The sequence below is a fragment of the Brachyhypopomus gauderio genome, chromosome 20 (assembly GCF_052324685.1).
Source record: "Brachyhypopomus gauderio isolate BG-103 chromosome 20, BGAUD_0.2, whole genome shotgun sequence".
Taxonomy (NCBI): domain Eukaryota; kingdom Metazoa; phylum Chordata; class Actinopteri; order Gymnotiformes; family Hypopomidae; genus Brachyhypopomus; species Brachyhypopomus gauderio.
Window position 1 is genome coordinate 5,135,721 of NC_135230.1, and position 21,393 is coordinate 5,157,113.

Genomic DNA, 21,393 nt, shown 5'->3' on the forward strand with positions numbered 1-21,393 from the left:
CTTAGTAGTGTGGCATGGTTTGGGAGAGGAGTGCTAGAACTGCCACTAACAAGCTTAGTTGAGGAGTTTAAATGTGCCAAGATAGGCCGAGAAATGTTGTTGATAGGGTCGAAAGATGCACTGATTAAAGCAGCGACACCAGTCACACGTACAGGAAGAAAGTGGAATTCTCAAGAGGCAACTCAGGCAGCAAAGAGGACATTGGAGCATAGAGATGTTGTAGGGCAGGTGCAAAATGGGAGGGCAGGACTAGGGTCAGGTGATACATGGAGGGCATTCAGCAAGGCCACGGCGAATGGTGACTGGTTTTATTCGAGAGCAGGACCAGGAAGTAAGACGGGCAAAAGCTGCAGGACAGAGTAAGCAGGGTCAGTGGATGAAATGGGAAAGTGTGGAGAAGAGGAGAATCACCTGGCGAGAGTTGTGGGCATTGGATGTGAGTCGTATAAAGTTTCTTGTGGGAGCTACTTATGATGTGCTTCCAACTCCACAAAACCTTGGGCAGTGGTTAGGTGAGGATCCAACTTGTAAGCTATGTGCAGGAAGTAGTACATTGAAGCACATCCTGTCGGCATGCAAGGTGAGTTTGTCACAGGGACGTTATACATGGAGGCATAATCAGGTACTTAAATCATTAACAGGTGCACTTGATAAGAAGCGGTTGGAAGTTAATGGCATGCCAGTTGCTAGTTCCAATACAGTAATTAGGTTTGTGTGTGAGGGGCAGCATAGCAAGGAGCCAGCACAGTCTTCAAAAGTTGGTGGTAAGTGGGCTGATGCAAGAGATTGGAAACTGTTGGTTGATGTAGGCTGTAAATTGCAGGTTCCAGAGTGTATTGTAGTCACAACCTTGAGGCCAGATGTTGTGTTGTATTCGGAAAGTTAGCGGATAGTGTATTTCATAGAGCTAACTGTTCCATTTGAGGATGAAGTTGATGCAGCATATGAAAGGAAAAGGTTGAAGTATGCAGATTTGGTGGCTGAGGTAAGAGAGCGGGGCTGGCAAGCATATATTAGACCTGTAGAGGTAGGGGCTAGGGGTTTCATGGCGAAGTCTGCCACAAGACTACTGGCTGAGTTTGGATTTAGAGGCTGTGTGATGAGAGCAGTGGTAAAGGAGTTGTCAGCGGTAGCTGAGAGATCTAGTCAGTGGGTGTGTCTAAGAAGGGCTGAGGTTAGGTGGGGTAAGGATAGTACTTGAAGAGATAAATTGTTTGGTGTGTGTGATGTTGGGATATGGGTAGGATTGTCACTTGGCTTTTCCGATAGCCGTTGGGTAGCAGGGTTGTTGGTAAATTTTGTGATGGGATACATTGTGAGCTTCGAGGGGGGTGGGTCTGGGACGCCAGACTCCACTGATGAGTCTTCTGGAGGTGTTGAGGGCTTAATTCATCGAAACACCAACAAAGGGAGGTGCCTTCCTGATGACCCCAAGGAAAAGCTTGCAAGGTGTTGTGTGTGTCCATGTCACTTTGTTTTGAAGGTCAGTCCAGGTTTGTTTGGTGGTCTGAGTACTTGGCAGTTGAGGCAATGGACCATGAACATAGTGCGCTGTGCTTCTGGATCCTTGTCGAGCCAGTATCAGATTGTAGCTGCTGCTGTGTTCTGTTCAAGCAACTAGTGTGTGCATAGGGTGTGTGAGAAATCTATCGTGTTTCTTAGTAGTATTGTGTAGGATTATTAGATCATAGTTGTTGGTTAATACATCCTAGCCAAGCCTGTTGCATGACTCCGGATGTTAGGTGCAGGATTTATCATCTTCCTGTATTATGTTACTTACCTGATTAATGTTAATGTGGTTTATAATGTAGGTTTGTGTTTAGAGTACTTTGTGTTGGTCTCCACTCACTGAGCGTCACATATCAGGAGTTTATATCATCATAGTAGTGAGAGGAAAGTAATAATGGGTGAGTTAATCTAAATTGAGAGCCACCATTTTAACTGAGGAGATCCAAACCCACGACCCCAGGAAACTACACTACACCCCCTATAGAAGGGCTACACCTACTGGTTTATTCAGGGTTTGTAGGACTCAAAATGAACCTTCAACATTACTCTGAAATATTCCTCAATTACCATTTTTACAATATACTATTTATTTAAATTATTTTACATTTACACATCCCACAAGTGATCACACTTTGTAGTAGTGAAGCAGTCGAAGTTATTAGCAGAGGTTTGAAAATACTCTGGTTTATCCTGTATCACCCCCTTGAGAACTGGGTTTATCATCATCTGGAACATCTGGTCGGGTGGTGTGCTGATAACAACTTGCTCCTGAACACCAAAAAAACAAAGGAACTGATCATAGACTTCAGGAAGGGGAAAAGTGACACACATCACCCCATCTACATCAGTGGAAAGGCCGTTGAACGGGTTGCCAGTTTCAAATTCCTGGGTATACATATTTCAGAGGATCTGTCCTGGACCACCAACACCTCCAGCCTGGTCAAGAAGGCTCACCAGCGCCTCTTTTTCTTGAGGACTCTAAGGAGACAACACTTGTCTTCAGTCATCTTGGTGAACTTCTATCGCTGTGTGATAGAGAGTATTCTGTCCAACTGTATTACAGTCTGGTATGGAAACTGCACTGTCGCAAAACGTAAGAGTCTACAGAGGGTGGTGAAAACAGCCCAAAAGATCACATGGACTCCACTCCCATCAATAGAGGTCGTCCAGAAAAAACGCTGTCTGCGACGAGCTCGCAGCATCCTTAAGGACTCCTCCCACCCTGCTCACAGTCTTTTTGCCCTCTGGCAGACGCTTCAGGAGCTTACGGTCCAGGACAAGCAGATTAAGGAAGAGCTTATTCCCCAGAACTGTCTCCTTACTAAACTCTGTCCAACACTAATGTATTTTCCTGAATTCCAGATGAAGCTTTAGCTTGACGCTCAACTCACTCCCTCGTCTCTAAACACTTTAAATGATTCCACAAGTCAATTTCTTCATACTTAATGCTTTACTTGAAACTTTAAAGACATTACACAGAAAAACTAAAACTCCTATTGTTTCGTTTAGATAAAGCGAGACAGAGAAAGAGAGGTCAAAAAACTATATCGCTCCAATCTCTTGCTTTGTTCTTTTTTCTTTCGCCCTTGAACTTTCTTCCTTTTACTTTTCTACCCTAGAGGGCGTGGCCTAACATCCCGCTTCATGCCCATGGCGCAAATCAAATTCCTTTTAATACTTCTAAACCATGAATTTATAAATCAGATTTATCTTATTAATGATGTAACATTTTAAATGTAAAATAATTCAAACTTAAATAGACTGCATTTAGGCTCCTACATTACCAGCCCCTAATTGTTACCAATGCCATTGAAACAATTACTCAAACAGAAGGAGCCTAATGATACATTAATTCACATATCATTTATTTTAGCTAAACTTAGTCAAAACTGAACTACAACTTGAACTCCAACCTATAACCATATTACTCTACTCTTAGCATGGCAGTTCCATGAACAGTTAGTTAATCCTGCTCAGACTCTTGCAGCAGGCACAGCTTCGTTATGGGGCGCAAAAGTTCATTGGTTTGTGTCTTGACCTTCACCTGTCGAACGAAGCCTCTTGCATCAGGAAAGGTCTCTATAATCTTTCCAAGCGGCCAGGAGTTTCTGGGTGATGTGTCGTCCACAATCAGCACTACGTCACCAACACTGAAGTTTCTTTGAGGCGTTGACCATCGCTGACGTTCTTGGAGCTGTGTGAGGTATTCTCTGCACCAGCGCTTCCAGAATATGTCCGTGAGATACTGGACTTGTCGCCATCTTCGGGTTGCATACCGATCATCTCTGTTGAACATTCCTGGTGGCAGCTCGGGTTTGACTTTCAGTAACAAAAGGTGATTAGGAGTTAAGGCTTCTAAGTCGTTAATGTCAGAAGATGCCTTTGTTATGGGCCTGCTGTTTATGATGGCCTCAGCTTCACACAAAAGTGTGTGAAGACCTTCTTCATCCATCAGCTGTTCTTTAACTGTAACGTTTAAAATCTTTCTCACAGAACGGATGAGTCGCTCCCAGGTTCCTCCATGATGAGAACCTGTTGGAGGGTTGAAGTGCCACTGAACACCTTTCTGTTGCAAGTGTTTCACATGAATCACATGAGTGTTCCACTCTCTTATAATTTTCATCTCGCTTTCAGCAGCTCTGAAGTTTGGGCCATTATCTGAATACATCTCTCTGACCTGTCCTTTTCTTGCAATGAACCTTCTAACTGCATTCAGGCATGCATCAGTGTCAAGTGAGGACGAAACTTCCAAATGCTCGAATGGCAAGACAAGTAAAGATGACGCCATACCTTTTTACTTGTCCTCTTCCCCTTTTTACCAGGAATGGCCTGAAGTAGTCAATGCCAACTCTCGTAAATGGAGGGTCGTCAGGCATAACCCTGCATTTTGGTAGATCTGCCATGAGTTGCTTGCCAGCTGTGCCATGTAGCTTCTTACAGACGATGCACTTAGACTAATGGCTCCGTTAGCTCCAGGGATCCAGAATCTCTGGCGCAATTGAGCCAGCATGTGATTTCTACCTGCATGTGCTGTGACATCATGAATGTGTCTTAGAACAAGTCTTGTGATGTGAGAGTCCTTTGGCAAGATGGCTTGTTGCTTGGTGTCATCTGGCATTGCAGCACGGTTCAATCTACCGCCCACTCTCATAACTCCATCTTTGAGCACAGGATTCAACTTATGAAGTGAACTATTTTTCTTTACCCTTTGATGTTGTTTTAGCATTTCCAGATCTTCTTGGAATCTCTGCCTTTGAGTGTATTTCACAATTTCTGTCTCTGCTTTGGTCAAGTCATCACAGGTAAGTTGTGTTCCTTTATAATCTTTCTTGAACTTATTCATTCTTTCTGTGCCTGATGAACTCTGTTCATTCTTTTTCTTTGCCTTCATTTCTTTCAGCAGATCTTTCAACTTCAAGAACCAGGCTACTGTACGCTTTAGCTTTGTCCAGGATGAGTAATACATCATCACCTGGTCCAATGGATCCTTGAGCTCTTGCATCTTTATGACGTGTGACTGAACAACCCTTTTTACCTCTGAGTCATCCATATTTATCATTTTAGGATCTGGATTCTTTGACCACTGGTCTTCATCGCAGATCAAGTCCTAAAAGCCAGCTTTCACATTTCAAGAATGCCTCAACAGACTGACCTCTGGAGACATGATCCGCTGGATTGAGGCTGGTATTGACATACCTCCACTGCGAAGCATGAGAGTGTTCAAGAATGGCTGACACTCTGTTAGCAACAAAGGTTTTGAATCGGATACTTTCACTATTCAAGTACTTCAGCACAACTGTGCTATCTGTCCAGTATACTGATTTGTGAAGTTCTAATTCAAGCTCCTTCTTCAACATCTTGTCCATCTTGACTGCAGCTGAGGCTGCAGTTAATTCCATTCTAGGTATGGTAGGAGCCTTCAAAGGTGCCACCCGTGCCTTGGCCATCATGAGAGTGGACTGAGTCTAACCAGTAGAAGAGCGTAGCACAAGGTAGCTTGTTGTTCCATAAGCATCTTCACTTGCATCAGCGAAGTGGTGTAGCTGAGCGAAGACTGGTGCACCAAAATTCTTTCTTAATGCATCTGTCAACACCAAATTCCTCTAACTGTTGCAAGTCTGAAATCCAATTTGTCCATTCTTTAATGACATCATTTGGTAAGATTTCATCCCAGTTGTATTTTTGCCGGCATAAATGTTGTAGAATTCTTTTGGCAGGCAGGACAACAGGAGCTTTAAACCCCAGAGGATCAAATATGGAGCTGACAAATGAAAGCAGGCCCCTCCTGGTGTGTGGACGATCTTTGATGTTGATCTTGAACTTAAACTGATCTGTCTCAGCGCACCACTGTATTCCCAATGCTCGTTCCACTGGTAAACTGTCCATATTCAAATCAAGGTCTTGAAATCCTTTTGCTCTTTTGTTTTCAGGAATCACGTTAAGCAACTTCTGGCTATTGCTTGGCCATTTGGTTAGCCGAAAACCACCTTTTGCCAACATGCTTCTTAAGCTGGCACACATCTTGGCAGCTGTGCCATCATCAGCTGTTGATCAGCTGTTGATCTTCTCTTCCGGCTTTCAAGAGAGGCGGTCGCACTTTATCTCCGCTCCTGCACTCCCTCCCTCCTGCCCTGCTCAGCTTAGATTCTCTGTCTTGTCTTAGTAATCTGACGCTGCTCTTCGAATTTTAACAAGAAAATGGATTTGATCAGGTGGTCTCTCAACGCAATTGACACTATTTTTTCCACGAGGAGTCATGGTGTGGGAGAACCCACATGCCCGGACGGAACGTCCTCAGCTAGATATGTGCATGACTCATGGGGGACCTGGCGTAGTTTGTGTCTTGCGCCTCTCTCCCTGGAAGATGTTGAGGACGTGTACTTATTTGGAACTTTGATCGCAGTGGCTCTGCTGATTGGATTAGGCGTTGCCCTGGTGTATCGGAAAACTGATAGAGTGGAGTCAGCTATTGAACGTCCACGTCAAGTGCCCCACATGATTGATGCGGTGGGTAGAGCTGTTGGAACACAGACTGTGACTGTTGGAAAAAGCTTGGAGACGATCGTGGATGGAATCAATGCTCTACGTGCGAAGTTGGATCAGTTGGTAGACAGCCGACTTTAAGAGGAGTTCGTGCTCAAATTCCCAAGGACGGGCTCCTTGCTAAATTCTTCATTCTTCTTATCTGCATTGGCGCCCAAACAAATTTCTCCCAGAAGGTCATCGTCTTGGTTACCTGCTCCTACCCCCACACAGAGACTGTCAGAGATGGCTCTCGCCTTCCACCGCAAACTTTGACACAAAAACTCTCCCCCCTCCCTCTCTGAATGGATCACGCCTCTCACTGCTTACTGTCTGTGTTATCAATGCTGTATGTGCTATGGGGATTTTTTGTATGCACACAGACTGTTGTCCTGTTCATGAGAATAATCTGTGGTCATATTTTTTTGTCTCCTCCCAATGTTATCTCTATGTTTCTCTTTGCCTGTGAGGGTGGCGCGTCTGCGTTTGTACGCTGCGTTACGCTGCCGCCGCTCTGGTTTTTCTGGTGCTTTAACACTGGGCCCGGGGCAAAAAAGCATTTCATCTTGTACTTGTACAATGTACAGTTGTGATCAAATTTATTCAACCCCCACTGAAATAAAGTGTTTTGGCCAGTTTGACATTGATTTTGATCATTTCTGTCATCTTATTTACAATTATATCAAAGAGGCACTTATAAATTAGACAAACATAACATAATATTTATGATGGAATAACCACAAATGTCTTTACTGTGCTCACATCATTATCAGTTTTATTCAACCCCCTAGTGACATTATTTTTTAGTACTTAGTACAACATCCTTTTCCAGTTATGACAGCTTTCAAGCGTGAAGCATAGCTTGACACAAGTGTCTTGCAGCGACCTATGGGTATCTTAGCCCATTCTTCATGGGCAAAAGCCTCCAGTTCAGTCACATTCTTAGGCTTGCGCACTGCAACTGCCTTCTTTAGGTCCCACCAGAGGTTCTCAATTGGATTTAAGTCTGGTGATTGCGATGGCCACTCTAGAATGTTCCAGCCTTTCATGTTCAACCATGCTCTAGTGGACTTGGATGTGTGCTTCGGATCATTGTCCTGTTGGAAGGTCCAACGTCTCCCAAGCCGCAGGTTTGTGACTGACTCCATCACATTTTCCTCCAAGATCTCCTGGTACTGAAGGGAATTCATGGTACCCTGCACACGTTGAAGCTTTCCTGTACCATTAGAAGCAAAACAGCCCCAAAGCATAATTGACCCCCCGCCATGCTTCACAGTAGGCAAGGTGTTCTTTTGTTCATAAGCCTGGTTCTTCCTTCTCCAAACATAGCGCTGGTCCATTGTCCCAAACAGTTCTAATTTAGTTTCATCTGACCACAGTACACTGTTCCAAAACCTTTGTGGCTTGTCCACATGACTTTTGGCATACTGCAGTCGACTTTTCTTGTTCTTTGGAGTCAGCAAGGGGGTGCGTCTGGGCGTTCTGGCATGGAGGTCTTCGTTATGCAGTGCGCGCCTTATTGTCTGAGCTGAAACTTCAGTGCCCACATCTGACAGGTCTTTTTTCAGTTCCTTAGCAGTCACGCGGGGATTTTTCTCCACATTACGCTTCAGGTAGCGCACAGCAGTCGCGGTCAGGATCTTCTTTCTGCCACGACCAGGTAACGTTTCCACTATGCCCTTTAACTTGAACTTGCGAATGATACTTCCGATAGTGTCTCTTGGAATATTTAACAACTTCGCAATCTTTTTATATCCATTGCCATTCTTGTGAAGAGCAATAACCTCTTCTCTTGTCTTCTGGGACCATTCTCTTGCCTTCACCATGCTTGGAAACACACCAGTAGATGTCTAGAAGGAGCTGAGTATCACAGTCCTTTTAAATCTGCCTAATTGGTGCTTATCATGCTTGATTGCTGCTCGTTGACATCCACAGATGTTTTCAATACCTGATGGAAAACACTGGAATGAACCTCTGTTCTTAGGAGTGGTAGTCGTAAAGGGGTTGAATAATTGTGTCAATGAAGAAATCACAAAAAGGCCATTTAATACTTTATGACAAAAAAAATTGATGCTATCTTAGTTGCATTTAGTTCTTTAACAAGTCCTTGTAAGATTTCATTATGAACACAATTACAAATGTGCACTGAATTCCATAAAACCCTTCGCAGCATTGGGGGTTGAATAAATTTGATCACAACTGTATGACCAATAAATCTGAATCTGAATCTGATTTAAGGCAATCGTCCACGTAAAAATTTTTCTTTACTGTTGTAGCAGCGTCTTGCCCGAACTCATCTTCAAAATCAGTTGCACATCTCTGCAGAGCAAAGGTAGCAACACTTGGTGATGATGTTGCACCAAAGATGTGCACCAGCATCTTGAATTCGGCCAATTCTTTTTTTGTAGTTCCCATTCGGCCACCAGAGAAATCTCAGTAAATTCGTGTCTTCTTCTTTAACTCTCACTTGGTAAAACATGGCTTCCACGTCAGCCATAATGGCTATGGTTTCTTGGCTGAATCTCATGAGAACTCCAATTAGCGAGCTTGTCAGGTCTGGACCTTGTAGGAGCTGCTGATTTAACGATGTTCCTCCAAAGCTTGCTGCACAATAAAAAACAACACGCAACTTTTGCTTGACTGGGTGTCTGACCCCGTGGTGTGGTAGATACCATGTTCTTCCCTCAGCAGGAACACATTCAGTGCTGTCTGTTTTCACTGCATAGCCCTTCTGAACAATGTCTTCCATGAATGCAACATATTCTTTATGATATTCTGCATCTTTCAAAAATCTTTTCCTTAGATTGGGAAAGTCCAACTTGAATTGTTGATGCCAAAGCTCTTCTAGCCTAGCTACTGAGATTCGGTTTGCTGTGAAGGCTGCTGATCTATTCAACCTCGGTCCATCATTTCCTCCTTTAAGAGGTCCATTAACTGTCCAGCCCAGGGCTGTTCTCACAGCATACGGTCCGTCATCTACACTACTCACCACTTGAAGTGGCTCCATTGCTTTGGGAACATTAGCTCCTATTAGTAATCCAACTTCTGCTTCATCAGCCGGAAGTGTCACATCCTTGAGGTGAGGCCAACTGATGACATCCTCTTGGTGTGGGATACTATCCTTAGTCACGGGAATGGCATTTTGTGAAAACACTTCTGAAAGCTCAATAAACGGATTACCTTCTAGGCTACTGATTTCCAGTCCTGTCACGATGCGTGTGTTCACCACAGACTCATTTCCCATTGTTCGCAAAGAGATGCTTGTGTGGCGTCCGTTCATGTTCAGCTCATTTATTAATGACTCTGTAGCAAAGGTAGCAGAGCTTCCTGGATCCAAAAATGCATATGTTGTCACTATCTTGGTTCCTTTATGTCCCTTGACCCGTACTGGAATGATTGAGAGAAAACAACCTTCTTTACCGGCCCCAGTGACACCACAAGTTTCCGTTTGAACAAAGCGTCAGCGAAGTCCTTGAACCTTACTCTTTTCTGTGTCCTTTCTTGCAGGTCGCAGGCAAACTTTCTCCAGGACTCTTAAGTTTGTAGGGGAGCTTGCTAGCTAAAGCCCTTATGTTGGTTGCATTGTCTAAATCTTCCATGTAGCTAATGTCTGCCATTGTGTTGGAACAACCAGTCAAAAACAATAAGAAAGACTGTAGTGCGGCACCATCTTCTGGCTTGATTGTCTGCCAATCCAAGGCTTCCCTTATGTATGCCTTTGCAATCCTGTAGTCATTACAGAAATATTCCTTTAACATTTGCTTTGCTTTGACATAGCCTATCGAAGGAGACATGTGAATGCAGCTCTTTACCAGCTCATGTGGCTGTCCACTTGTATACTGTAGTAAAAACTGTAAACGATCACAGTCATCATCAGTATGGCTTTCGATTCCATGTTCAATGGATCTGATAAAGGACTTATATTCCAGCGGTTCACCCTTGAATGTCTTAATAGTGAGATCAGGAAGTAAAGATGCCTTGTGGTTCTTCACTAGATACTCAGTGACATTTGCTTGTTGGGACATGGCCTTGCACAAACCATCAAGTACTCTATCATTACCATTCCTATTTGCATCTATTAGAACGGAATTGTTTTAATCAAGTGGTGATTAAACAAATCGAATTGGGAACAATTTTGAGCAGGTGTGTCATGCTGTGAAGGTGCCACAAAACTACCTTTCATTACATGTTTGTCATCTGATGCGTTAGATTCACATATACTCACATCATCTTGCACATCCTCATATTTTTGCAAAACTTCCAATATTGCATCTGACTCAGCTATTGCTGTTTGAATTACATGCATCTCCTTTCTAGCCCTAATTGCAGCTTCCTTTCTCCTTTGCTCTGCCTCCAGCTCTGCTTCATCCTCTTCTATTGCCAGCTTCTCCATTAAAGCTGCCGCCTTAGCCTTTAGTGATGCACGCTCAATCTCTGCTTTCAACTTCATCCAGGATGCTGAAATTATGCTTGAACACTGTGATCTAGACCTCTTAGAACGTTTAGCAGAAGATTTCAAGGATACAAACGTATCACTATGCACTCTTTCGCTGTCCCCAGTCTGCTCGGCACGCTTCATGACATCTTTCATCCACTTTTCACATTTCCAGAAGAAATCATTCATAGATCGTTGTTTAGGTTCAAACCAATTCTTTTGATTTTTCAAAAAGTCCTCTTCATTCATAAATTGCCGCAAACTATCGTTTAAATCTTTTAATTCTTGTTGCAAACCACTGAAGTCGACATGCAGCTTATTCTTAACTTGGTCGGCATTTGCATCGTCCGTCATTAATTCTTCAATTTTCCTCATCATGCTAGTTAACTGGCCTAGCTTGTTCTTACGTGCATGTATTTGTCTAGACTTATGCTCCTCTTTGCTCTATTCGGTCATTTTTACGACTCGTTTCTTTTCTTGCGGTTCCATTTTCAGTAAACCCTTTCACATACGATAACTGCTCGCCTTAAACTGCGTACCACTTCGTCATTCAACAGAAAGACGTCCCTTTTCTAGCTTCAGTTAGCTATCCATAGCACGGCTAATGCGGAGCAGAATTCAACTTACAGTCATCATTTTCCTCTTCTGGCTCGGGACTTGAATCCACGATATCGTATCCTGGTTTCGTTCTCTTCGTCTAGCCAGACCAATCCGCCATCAAATCCGCGAAGAGCTAGTTTTTTGACTAATGTATTTTCCTGAATTCCGGATGAAGCTTTAGCTTGATGCTCAACTCACTCGCTCGTCTCTAAACACTTTAAATGATTCCACAAGTCAATTTCTTCGTACTTAACGCTTTACTTGAAACTTTAAAGACATTACAAAGAAAAACTAAAACTCCTATTGTTTCGTTTAGATAAAGCGAGACAGAGAAAGAGAGGTCAAAAAACTAAATCGCTCCAATCTCTTGCTTTGTTCTTTTTTCTTTCACCCTTGAACTTTCTTCCTTTTACTTTTCTACCCCAGAGGGCATGGCCTAACATCCCGCTTCACGCCCATGGCGCAAATCAAATTCCTTTTAATACTTCTAAACCATGAATTTATAAATCAGATATATCTTATTAACACTAGAAGCGCCAAAGCTCCGGTCATTTGACCGCTGTGACGTCTACTAGAAGCGCCGCCTCTGGTCGACCTAATTATACCTAGAAGCGCCGAGCACCGGTCACTTGACCGCAGCAGCACAAAAAATAATAATATCTTTGCACTGGATCCAATTTCAGAACCCTCCTTTCATGACTTTTCCCAGAATTGTCCTTTTAATAAACTAGTATTTTTACATTGTTAAAAGAAACCCTGCACATGCTAGTTTCAATCGATTTCGCTCGTATCTCTGTAATATTGTCGTCGTCGCCTACACTTCAAGACTGTGATTCTCTTTTCTGCCAGCGGGTGTCGCAAAGATTCGTATGTCATTTAATATTTAGTATAACTAAATAAAGATCAATAGTTTTCAAAACTAAATTATTCAAAGTTCAAACTGATTATTGTGTAAAGACAAAACGGAATTCGTCCGTTGAACGAAAGTGAAAGTGTTTCACTTTCCAAAGTCTTAAAATATATACTTTATTTATTAATATTATTTAATATATACTATATATAAGTTTACATCAATGGTTTTCAAACCGTGAGAGCGTCTTGCTTTGCCTAATAAATGCTTTAGTAGTTTGCAGGAATTCTGCGAATGGTAATTAGCCTACTTATCAAGTCAATATCTCAAATAAATGATCTCTCGGGTATAATCCCTCTTCGCCAGGGCTAGCTGTTAGATACATACATTATGTATGGCTGCTTTTGACACACTGGCATTACAAAAGAATTAAGCAGAATGCAAGTTACGTATGTAAATGCATACCTTTGCGAGCGAAACTGAGATGATGGCATGGGCGGTGCTGTTATGAACACTTTATTCACAATAGCATTCATGAGGCAACGTGAGCTATAGCCTAAATTCGTCGGGACGCGGCTACACAGTTTGAGTGAAAACTCTGCTTGGGCGATCGAACAGCAACACAGTTTGCTTGAAAGCTCGGTTTTGGCGTTTGAACAGCAACATAGTTTGCGTGACTCCTCCGCGACTCCTTGCGACTGATAAATTTGCTATGATCTCGGAGATATTTGATAAATTTGTGAAAAACAGTATTGCTTCTTACACGCCCGGTGAGAACATAACTGTTGACGAGCAACTGTTCCCAACTAAAGCTCGCTGTCGTTTCACTCAGTACATGGCCAATAAACCCGATAAATTTGGGATTAAGTTCTGGGTGGCCGCTGATGTTGAAACAAAATATATGTTGAACGCCATTCCCTATCTAGGAAAAGATGAAAGCAGGCCGGCTGGTCAACGGTTGTCTGAAAATATTGTGTTGCGTTTGATGGAGCCTTTCACGGGTAAAGGAAGAAATGTAACGACTGACAATTTCTTCACTTCATTGGCACTTGCAAACACCCTTTTGGCGAACAAAACCACTATTGTTGGTACGATGAATAAAATGAGACGTGAGATGCCCCCATGTACACAGGCACAGTCTGAAAGATTTTCCACCAAGGTGTTGCGGGCTGGAAAAATAACTCTAACGATTTACCAGGCAAAACCTAAAAAAAATGTATGCATCCTGAGCTCAATGCATCAGACAGTTTCAATTGATAATGGCGCAAAGAAACTGCCTGAAACTGTTTCATATTACAACACGACTAAATGTGGCGTTGATGTTATGGATCAAATGGCACGACTGTATTCGGTGAAGGGAGGCACCCGTCGTTGGCCTGTCGCGGTTTTCTACAACCTCCTAGACCTGGCTGCAATAAATGCACATATATTGTTCAAACAGTGCATGAACGTTAACCTGAGCAGACGAAGGTTTATTCTCGAGTTGGTAAAGGAGCTGTGTGCACAGCAGAAAATGGCGAAAGCGGCTAGGGCAGTGGCACAAAAGCGAATTTTACCTGAAGCTCCTTGCCCGCCCTCAAAAAGAAAACAATGCCAAGTCGGCAGATGTTCAGGGAACAAAACGTATGACATCTGCCAGACATGTAAGCGACTGGTCTGTGGCAAATGTGCAAAGACTGCACCTAAGCTGTGTTTTGAATGTTGAGTTGTGTGAAGCTGACACACAAATCAAAACAAAGGGAACTTAATTTGAGGTGGTGAACGAAACTTATGCAATATACGCTAAAGAGAGACGGGATGCACCCGTTGTTGGCCTGTAGCTGTGTTCTACAACCTCCAAAACCTGGCTGTAATTAATAAATATTGTTCAAACAGTGCATGAACATTAACCACAGCGGTGGAGGTTTATTCTCAAGTTCACAATTCACTACATAAATGTAACTTAATTTGAGGTGGGGAACGAAACTTATTCAATATACGCTAAAGAGAGATGGGATGCACCCGTTGTTGGCCTGTAGCTGTGTTCTACAACCTCCAAAACCTGGCTGTAATTAATAAATATTGTTCAAACAGTGCATGAACATTAACCACAGCGGTGGAGGTTTATTCTCAAGTTCACAATTCACTACATAAATGTAACTTAATTTGAGGTGGTGAACGAAACTTATGCAATATACGCTAAAGAGAGACGGGATGCACCCGTTGTTGGCCTGTAGCTGTGTTCTACAACCTCCAAAACCTGGCTGTAATTAATAAATATTGTTCAAACAGTGCATGAACATTAACCACAGCGGTGGTGGTTTATTCTCAAGTTCACAATTCACTACATAAATGTAACTTAATTTGAGGTGGGGAACGAAACTTATTCAATATACGCTAAAGAGAGATGGGATGCACCCGTTGTTGGCCTAGCTGTGTTCTACAACCTCCAAAACCTGGCTGTAATTAATAAATATTGTTCAAACAGTGCATGAACATTAACCACAGCGGCGGAGGTTTATTCTCAAGTTCACAATTCACTACATAAATGGAACTTAATTTGAGGTGGGGAATGAAACTTATGCAATATACGATACATGTAAATCACCGAATGGTGATAACGCTCGGTGATAACACGGTCGTTAGGACGTGGGATCACACATCGGCTATTCACCGATCAAACACCTCATTTGAAACGGCAACACAATACGGCAAGATAAAAAAGTGAACATTAGAGAGGACAGAGGCAACTATATTCGTGAAGCCATCCGTATCATTTTAATAATTTTGCGTTTTGTTACGCAAAGGTACATAGCCTACCTTTTATAATGATATTTTTGTAATTATTTTGCCTATTTATGCTTTTTGTTCTTTGTCTAACACAAAACATTATAGACATTTATTTGTAGATTTGTTATGTTCACCATAGCCTACAATTCACTAACATACACAACTTTTAGACATTAAAACTTGAAATGGCGTAACATTGAGTATACAAACAAACTTGCTTTAGTTCGGTCTACGGGCTTCACTTTGCTACTCTGAGTATCGAACAAGCTTTTTGTGGATGTGGGGGTGGAAGGCTGCAGCGCAGTCTGTTGCATTAGCAAGACAAAAGACGTGAACGCTTCACAGTGGGGGTGCGGGCCAGTGGGTTAGTGGTGTGGCGAACGTACATGATAATATAGTGACATATATGCCAACAGAATAACACACAGACAAATAAGCAAACTATTACACTAACCAAGCAAACTATTACACTAACCAAGAAACAAAACTGAAACTATATTTTGCATTTACGTTTTCGCACAAACCAGGAAATGCAATATGAAACTAAACAAAACTGACAATGGGAAAGCTACTGAGAACAAGGTCACAAGGCACTGATTCTAAAAGGTTTAGTCACATTAATTTGTTAACATATTGACGTTACGTGCAAATGTCACCATTACGAATATTTTGTTTGGGCGGCTCATTCTTACTTTTGTGCAAAACGCCATCTAGCGTTAATTATGTGTCAGTACCAGCTCCCCTGTGTAAAGACTCAGCGGTCTTTTGACCGCCCGAGGCGCGCTTTAAGTAGGTGAAAACAACACGGCGCTAGTAGGAGGTGGTGAAATCGGTCAGATGACCGGCCCTCCGCGCTTCTAGGTATAAGTATGTAAATGAGGCGCGGCGCTTCTAGTGTTAATGATGTAACATTTTAAATGTAAAATAATTCAAACTTAAATAGACTGCATTTAGGCTCCTACAACTAACACTCACATACCTACACTCTGGACATTAGCTGGACACATTATCTGTATCATCTGTTGTCACTTTGCACAATCCGTATTCTTGATCCCTACATACTCTCTATATTTGCACAAATACACTGAATTGCACACTATCCTGTAAATTACTCTACCTGTATGTATGTATGTATGTATGTATGAATATATATATATATATATATATATATATATATATATTAGGGATGCAAATGATTAATCGACTTTCGATTAATTGTCGATTAAGATGTTACTCGATCAAAATGTATTAATCACGATTATTCATTAGAGAGCGCTCCTGTATTAACTTGAACAGAGCGTAAGAACGAGGGGTGAACACGTGTCGCGAAAGACCAGAGTGGAAAACAAAATGAAGCGGGCGAAAAGACGTGCGGTGTGGGACCATTTTGAAGCGTGTTCGGGAAATGAGGCAGAAACTGCGTAATCCAGAAAATCCCAAGGAGGGAAACTTTATTTTCCACGCAACTCAAACAATAGCACTGTTCTCTTCCCCTCCCCTGGCGCGCGCAGGCGCCGCTCTCCCAGTGTCACTTAAAGGGCCAAGTGCCTGTCTGTTAGGGAATTCGCTGCGAAGAGTAGTAGTCGCTACAATTTCAACATTGTTAATTTAGGTAAAAAAGTCAAATGTTCTGTGTGTAATGCGGTATTGAAGTACAACAGTTCCACTAGCTCACTCAATTATCATTTGAACACCATGCATGCAGCTGTCCTGCATATCACCAGTGCACCTGGTCAACCTAAAATCACAGCTACACTGGGAAGGCGAGCGTTTTCGAAGCTCGCTACAAAAAAATACAAGTGAGCTAAAAACAAAGCTATCTACTGCTACTACTGTAGCCCTTACAACAGATTGTTGGATGGCTCTAACAACAGAAAGTTACATTACTGTGACGTGCCACTACACTGACGAGAACTGGCAGCTAAAATCTGCAGTGCTGATTACGACGAACATGTCGGATAGACACACCGCTGACAGTTTAACTGATAAGCTCAATGATGTTGTGGAAACTTGGGCACTCTCCGGTCGCGTTACAGCATGTGTTCACTACAAAGCTAGAAACATTGTCCAAACATGGGCTCAAAAATATTCTGTTTGGCTCTCTATTTAATTTCTTTTTTTTTTAAAACATAAAAAAAAATGTCTAATGTTTCAAATTGAACTGAGCCAGTCCTTAATTTATTCCTTTTTTAAAATGAAATAATGTATTTTGTTATACCATAAAAATTTCCTCATGCATAATTACTTGAGCAATATATAATATAATACAATATAATTATCATAATATAATATATACTTTTTGAACAAAGTGTTTTAACTACACTGCTCAAAAAAATAAAGGGAACACTTAAACAACACAATGTAACTCCAAGTCATCCACACTTCGTGTTCAGATAGGAAGCAACACTGATTGTGAATCAATTTCAACTGCTCTTGTGCAAATGGAACAGACAACAGGTAGAAATGAGAGATTTTCAACTGATTTCAAAGATTTTTATTAATTGAGATCTAGGATGTGTTATTTTAGTGTTCCCTTAATTTTTTTGAGCAGTATATTTAGCTGATATTTTTAAAAGCCCTATTGAAACACTGAAATTCAGGTAAAAAACGCCGCTTATCGATTAATCGAAAGTCGATCGATAAGATCAGTCAACTAACGATTAATGAATTAATCAATAATTTGCATCCCTAATATATATATATATATATATATATATATATATATATATATATATATATATATATATATATATATATATATATAAATATAAATATATATATATATAATGTATGTATATATGTTTATAGTAACTTATATCCCTTCTGTACATCTTGTTTATAGCAACTTATATTATCTGTATATCTGGTCTACAGCATTGACATTGGCATCTGTATATAGTGTTTATAATATTTATAGTACATCTCCACAGATACACTGCTGCAACCATATGGGTTAATGACAAACACTGACACCTGGTGTTCATTTTGTGTATAGTCATTCATTATTATTATATCTAAATGTGATAAACAAAATAGCAATATGATAATAAAACATGTCTATATTGTAATATCTGTTGTGTCTGCCATAGAGTGTATAGTAATATCTGTTTCATCTACTTGCAGGCTGGTTCTCTGTGGTCTTGGGGAAAAGACTTGTGAAAATCTGGCATCAGTTTTACAGATGGAGAACTCCCTCCTGAAGGAACTGGACCTTAGTAACAACGACCTGAACAATTCAGGAGTGGAGCAGCTCTCTGCTGGACTGAAGAATTCACACTGTAAACTGGAGACACTCAGGTGAGATTTCTTATATTCAACAAAGATTCTTCTTGGTTGGTCCTGTAGCTCTGACCTCCATCACCATAAAATGTTTTGATAGTTCAGTCATGCAGCATATTAGACCCTCCTGCCTCCTACTTTGATCCCCTTCAATAATCATATAATGTAAATAGATCTGGTGAGGACGCTGTATCCAGTGAACTACACGTGACTCACACACATCTAGAGAACAAAAACACGTCAGGATGTTTATCTACATCAGCTCCACTTTCAATACCATCATTACACAACAGCTCACAGAGAAGTTGGTCACTCTGGGCCTCCACACAACACTCTGCAGCTGTGTACTCTACCTTCTTACACACACACACCACAGTCAGTGAGAACAGAGAACAGAACAGCTCAGTGTTGATCAGCTTATTTAGACGTGTTTCCTCTTTCTTTATAATGCTGCCTCCCCAGCACACAACAGCATAAAAGACACTGGCCACCACAGATTGGTAAAACATGTATCAATGTTTTGCAAATGTTAAAGGACATCAACCTTTTAAAAAAAATTTATTCATTCATTCATTAAAAAATAAAGTCAGCTTTGGCTCTTCCTGTACAGAGTCCGTGTTAATTGACCAGTCCAGTTTATTATTACAGTGTACCTGTCACGTAGGGCTACGCACCCCTCTCCTAGCTGTCACTCCGGTTTCCCTGTTCCTTGTGTCTGTGTTGTTCCCTGCTCCTTGATGTCGTCCTGCTTATCTGTTTCTATGGTTCCCCTCGTCTGCCACGCCTGTGTTGTCATTGTTATCACCTGTTTCTAGTTTAGTTCCATGTATATTAGTCCCTGTGTCTCCCATGTCGGTATCGGTTATTTTGTGCTATCACCTGTTTGTTCTCTTGCCTCGTTCGTGCTCTTGTGGATTTACTGTTTCTGTTTCGTCTTCGTTGTAAGTACGTTCAGCCCAGTCTCTGTTTCCCCTGCCTTGTTTTGTTCCTCGTGCCACTATGCCTGTCTACATTTCCAGTGGCGGAGCTAGACTTTTATTCAAGGGGTGGCCAAAGGGTGATCAAGGCTTTATCAGAGGGGTTCATATACAAATGATGAACGAAAGGAAACACATATTTTCTCTTAAAATTACCATTTCCAGTGGGGTGGCACTAGGGGTGGCAAGGGCTCTCTTGGGTGTGGCAATTGCCACCTCTGCCCCCCCTTTGTCTCCGCCACTGTACATTTCTTGTTCGGACTGTCTACCTGTTATGACCCCTGCCCGTTATTACGACTCTGCTTATGGAATTCCGATTAATAAATCTCACTCTCCTCAGCGTTTGTGTCCGCCTCCCTGCTCTGCGTCACACAGTTCGTTACAGTACCTCAAGTACCTTCAAGGTACTTGTAGGTACTGACTACCTCTACATTACTCCCCTCAATTGAGATGTGTCTTGGAGCCTGTCCAGACTGACGGAAGTCCACCACCATCTCTATTGTCTTTGAAGTATTTAGCAGAAGGTGGTTCTTCTGACACCATACAACAAAGTCCTTCACTAGGTTTCTGTATTCTCCTTCCTGTCCATCTCTGACACATCCAAGAACAACTGTGTCATCTGAGAACTTCTGCATGTGGCAGGTCTCAGAGTTGTAGCTGAAGTCAGAAGTGTAAAGTGTGAAGAGAAAAGGGGACAGTTCAGTTCCCTGTGGTGCTCCTGTGATACTAATGACGTTTCTGATGTGCAGCTCCCCAGCCTGACATACTGTGGTCTATTAGTGAGGTTGTCCGTAATCCAGGTTGCCAGGTGTGAGTCCACATTTATTGTCTCTTAGCGAAAGGGGCTGTATGATGTTAAAAGCACTGGAGAAGTAAAAATACATGATTCTGGCAGTACAGCCTCCTGTATCCAGATGAGAGTGGGTTCTGTGGAGGAGGTGTGAGAGGGCATCTTCCACACCCACCTTTTCTTGGTAGACAAACTGTAGTGGATCCACTGCTGAACTGGAGGTCTGAGGAGGTGGAGTAGCAGTCGCTCCATGGACTTGGTGATTATGTTTCTGTATGTGGTGTGAGGAGGTGGAGTAGCAGTCGCTCCATGGACTTGGTGATTGTTTCTGTATGTGGTGTCTGAGCATTATGATCTGATGAGAACAGTATCTCACTTCTGTATATGCTGAAGGTGAATGATAGAGGTGATAATAAACTGAACTGAAGGTGTAGAGTTCAGTTCCTCTACTAATAGAGCAGGAATCAGCTTCTTCATAAAGAGAAGACTCCTAGATTACAGCACTGTTGTTTATACATGTTTATAATGACATAAACAGAGCTCCATAAACCCCACACATATATAAGTCTGCATCACTTGAGTTTCTGGTCCTTTCTCTGTACTAAACATCATGAAATATCTTCCTCTGATTCAGAGATGCAGTAATGTGACAGTGTTATCACACATGACATCACACAGTCACATATAGAAGATTTTACATCCATCATCTCCTACAGTGACATGTAACAGTCTTATTAGACCACTGATATCACACAGTGTAAGTCCAGTTTTAGGTTCTTCTGATGTAGGTTAATAGTGCACTAGAGTTCTGAAGGGTGAGAATAAACATAAGAGCTCAAATTAACACAAGCAGCAGTGATGTGGAGAAGAGTGAACAAAGCCGTCTACACAGAGGACGCCATCTTGGAGATGAGAGTGGGGGAACCTTCACTACAGTTCCCAGCATCTCTAGCTGCTCCATGAAGACTGATCTGGAAACACATCTCTCTCTCTCTCTCTCTCCCCCTCCCTCTCTCTCCCTCCCTCCCTCTCTCTCTCTCTCCCCCCTCTCTCTCCCCCCCCCCCCCTCTCTCTCTCTCTCTCTCTCTCTCCTTTCTGCAGATTGTCTAGTTGTCTGGTCACAGAGGAAGGTTGTTCTTCTCTGGCTTCAGCTCTGAGCTCA

The 21,393-nt window shown here is 42.1% G+C and overlaps 1 protein-coding gene across 8 annotated transcripts in view; it reads left to right on the forward strand.

The window, feature by feature from the left end:
• LOC143484634 (uncharacterized) overlaps window positions 1-21,393 on the forward strand; it is a 143,543-nt gene that overhangs the window by 56,415 nt on the left and 65,735 nt on the right. For all 8 annotated transcript variants that reach the window (XR_013122667.1, XR_013122670.1, XR_013122668.1 and 5 more), the window contains 2 exons: window positions 18,309-18,482; window positions 21,333-21,393. The exon at window positions 21,333-21,393 is cut by the window's right edge and continues 113 nt beyond it. Coding sequence is in view for 4 of the 8 variants with exons in the window: in XM_076983457.1 (XP_076839572.1) it covers window positions 18,309-18,482; window positions 21,333-21,393 (235 nt within the window). In the remaining 4 variants the exon portion in view is untranslated. The remainder of the gene's footprint in view (window positions 1-18,308; window positions 18,483-21,332) is intronic.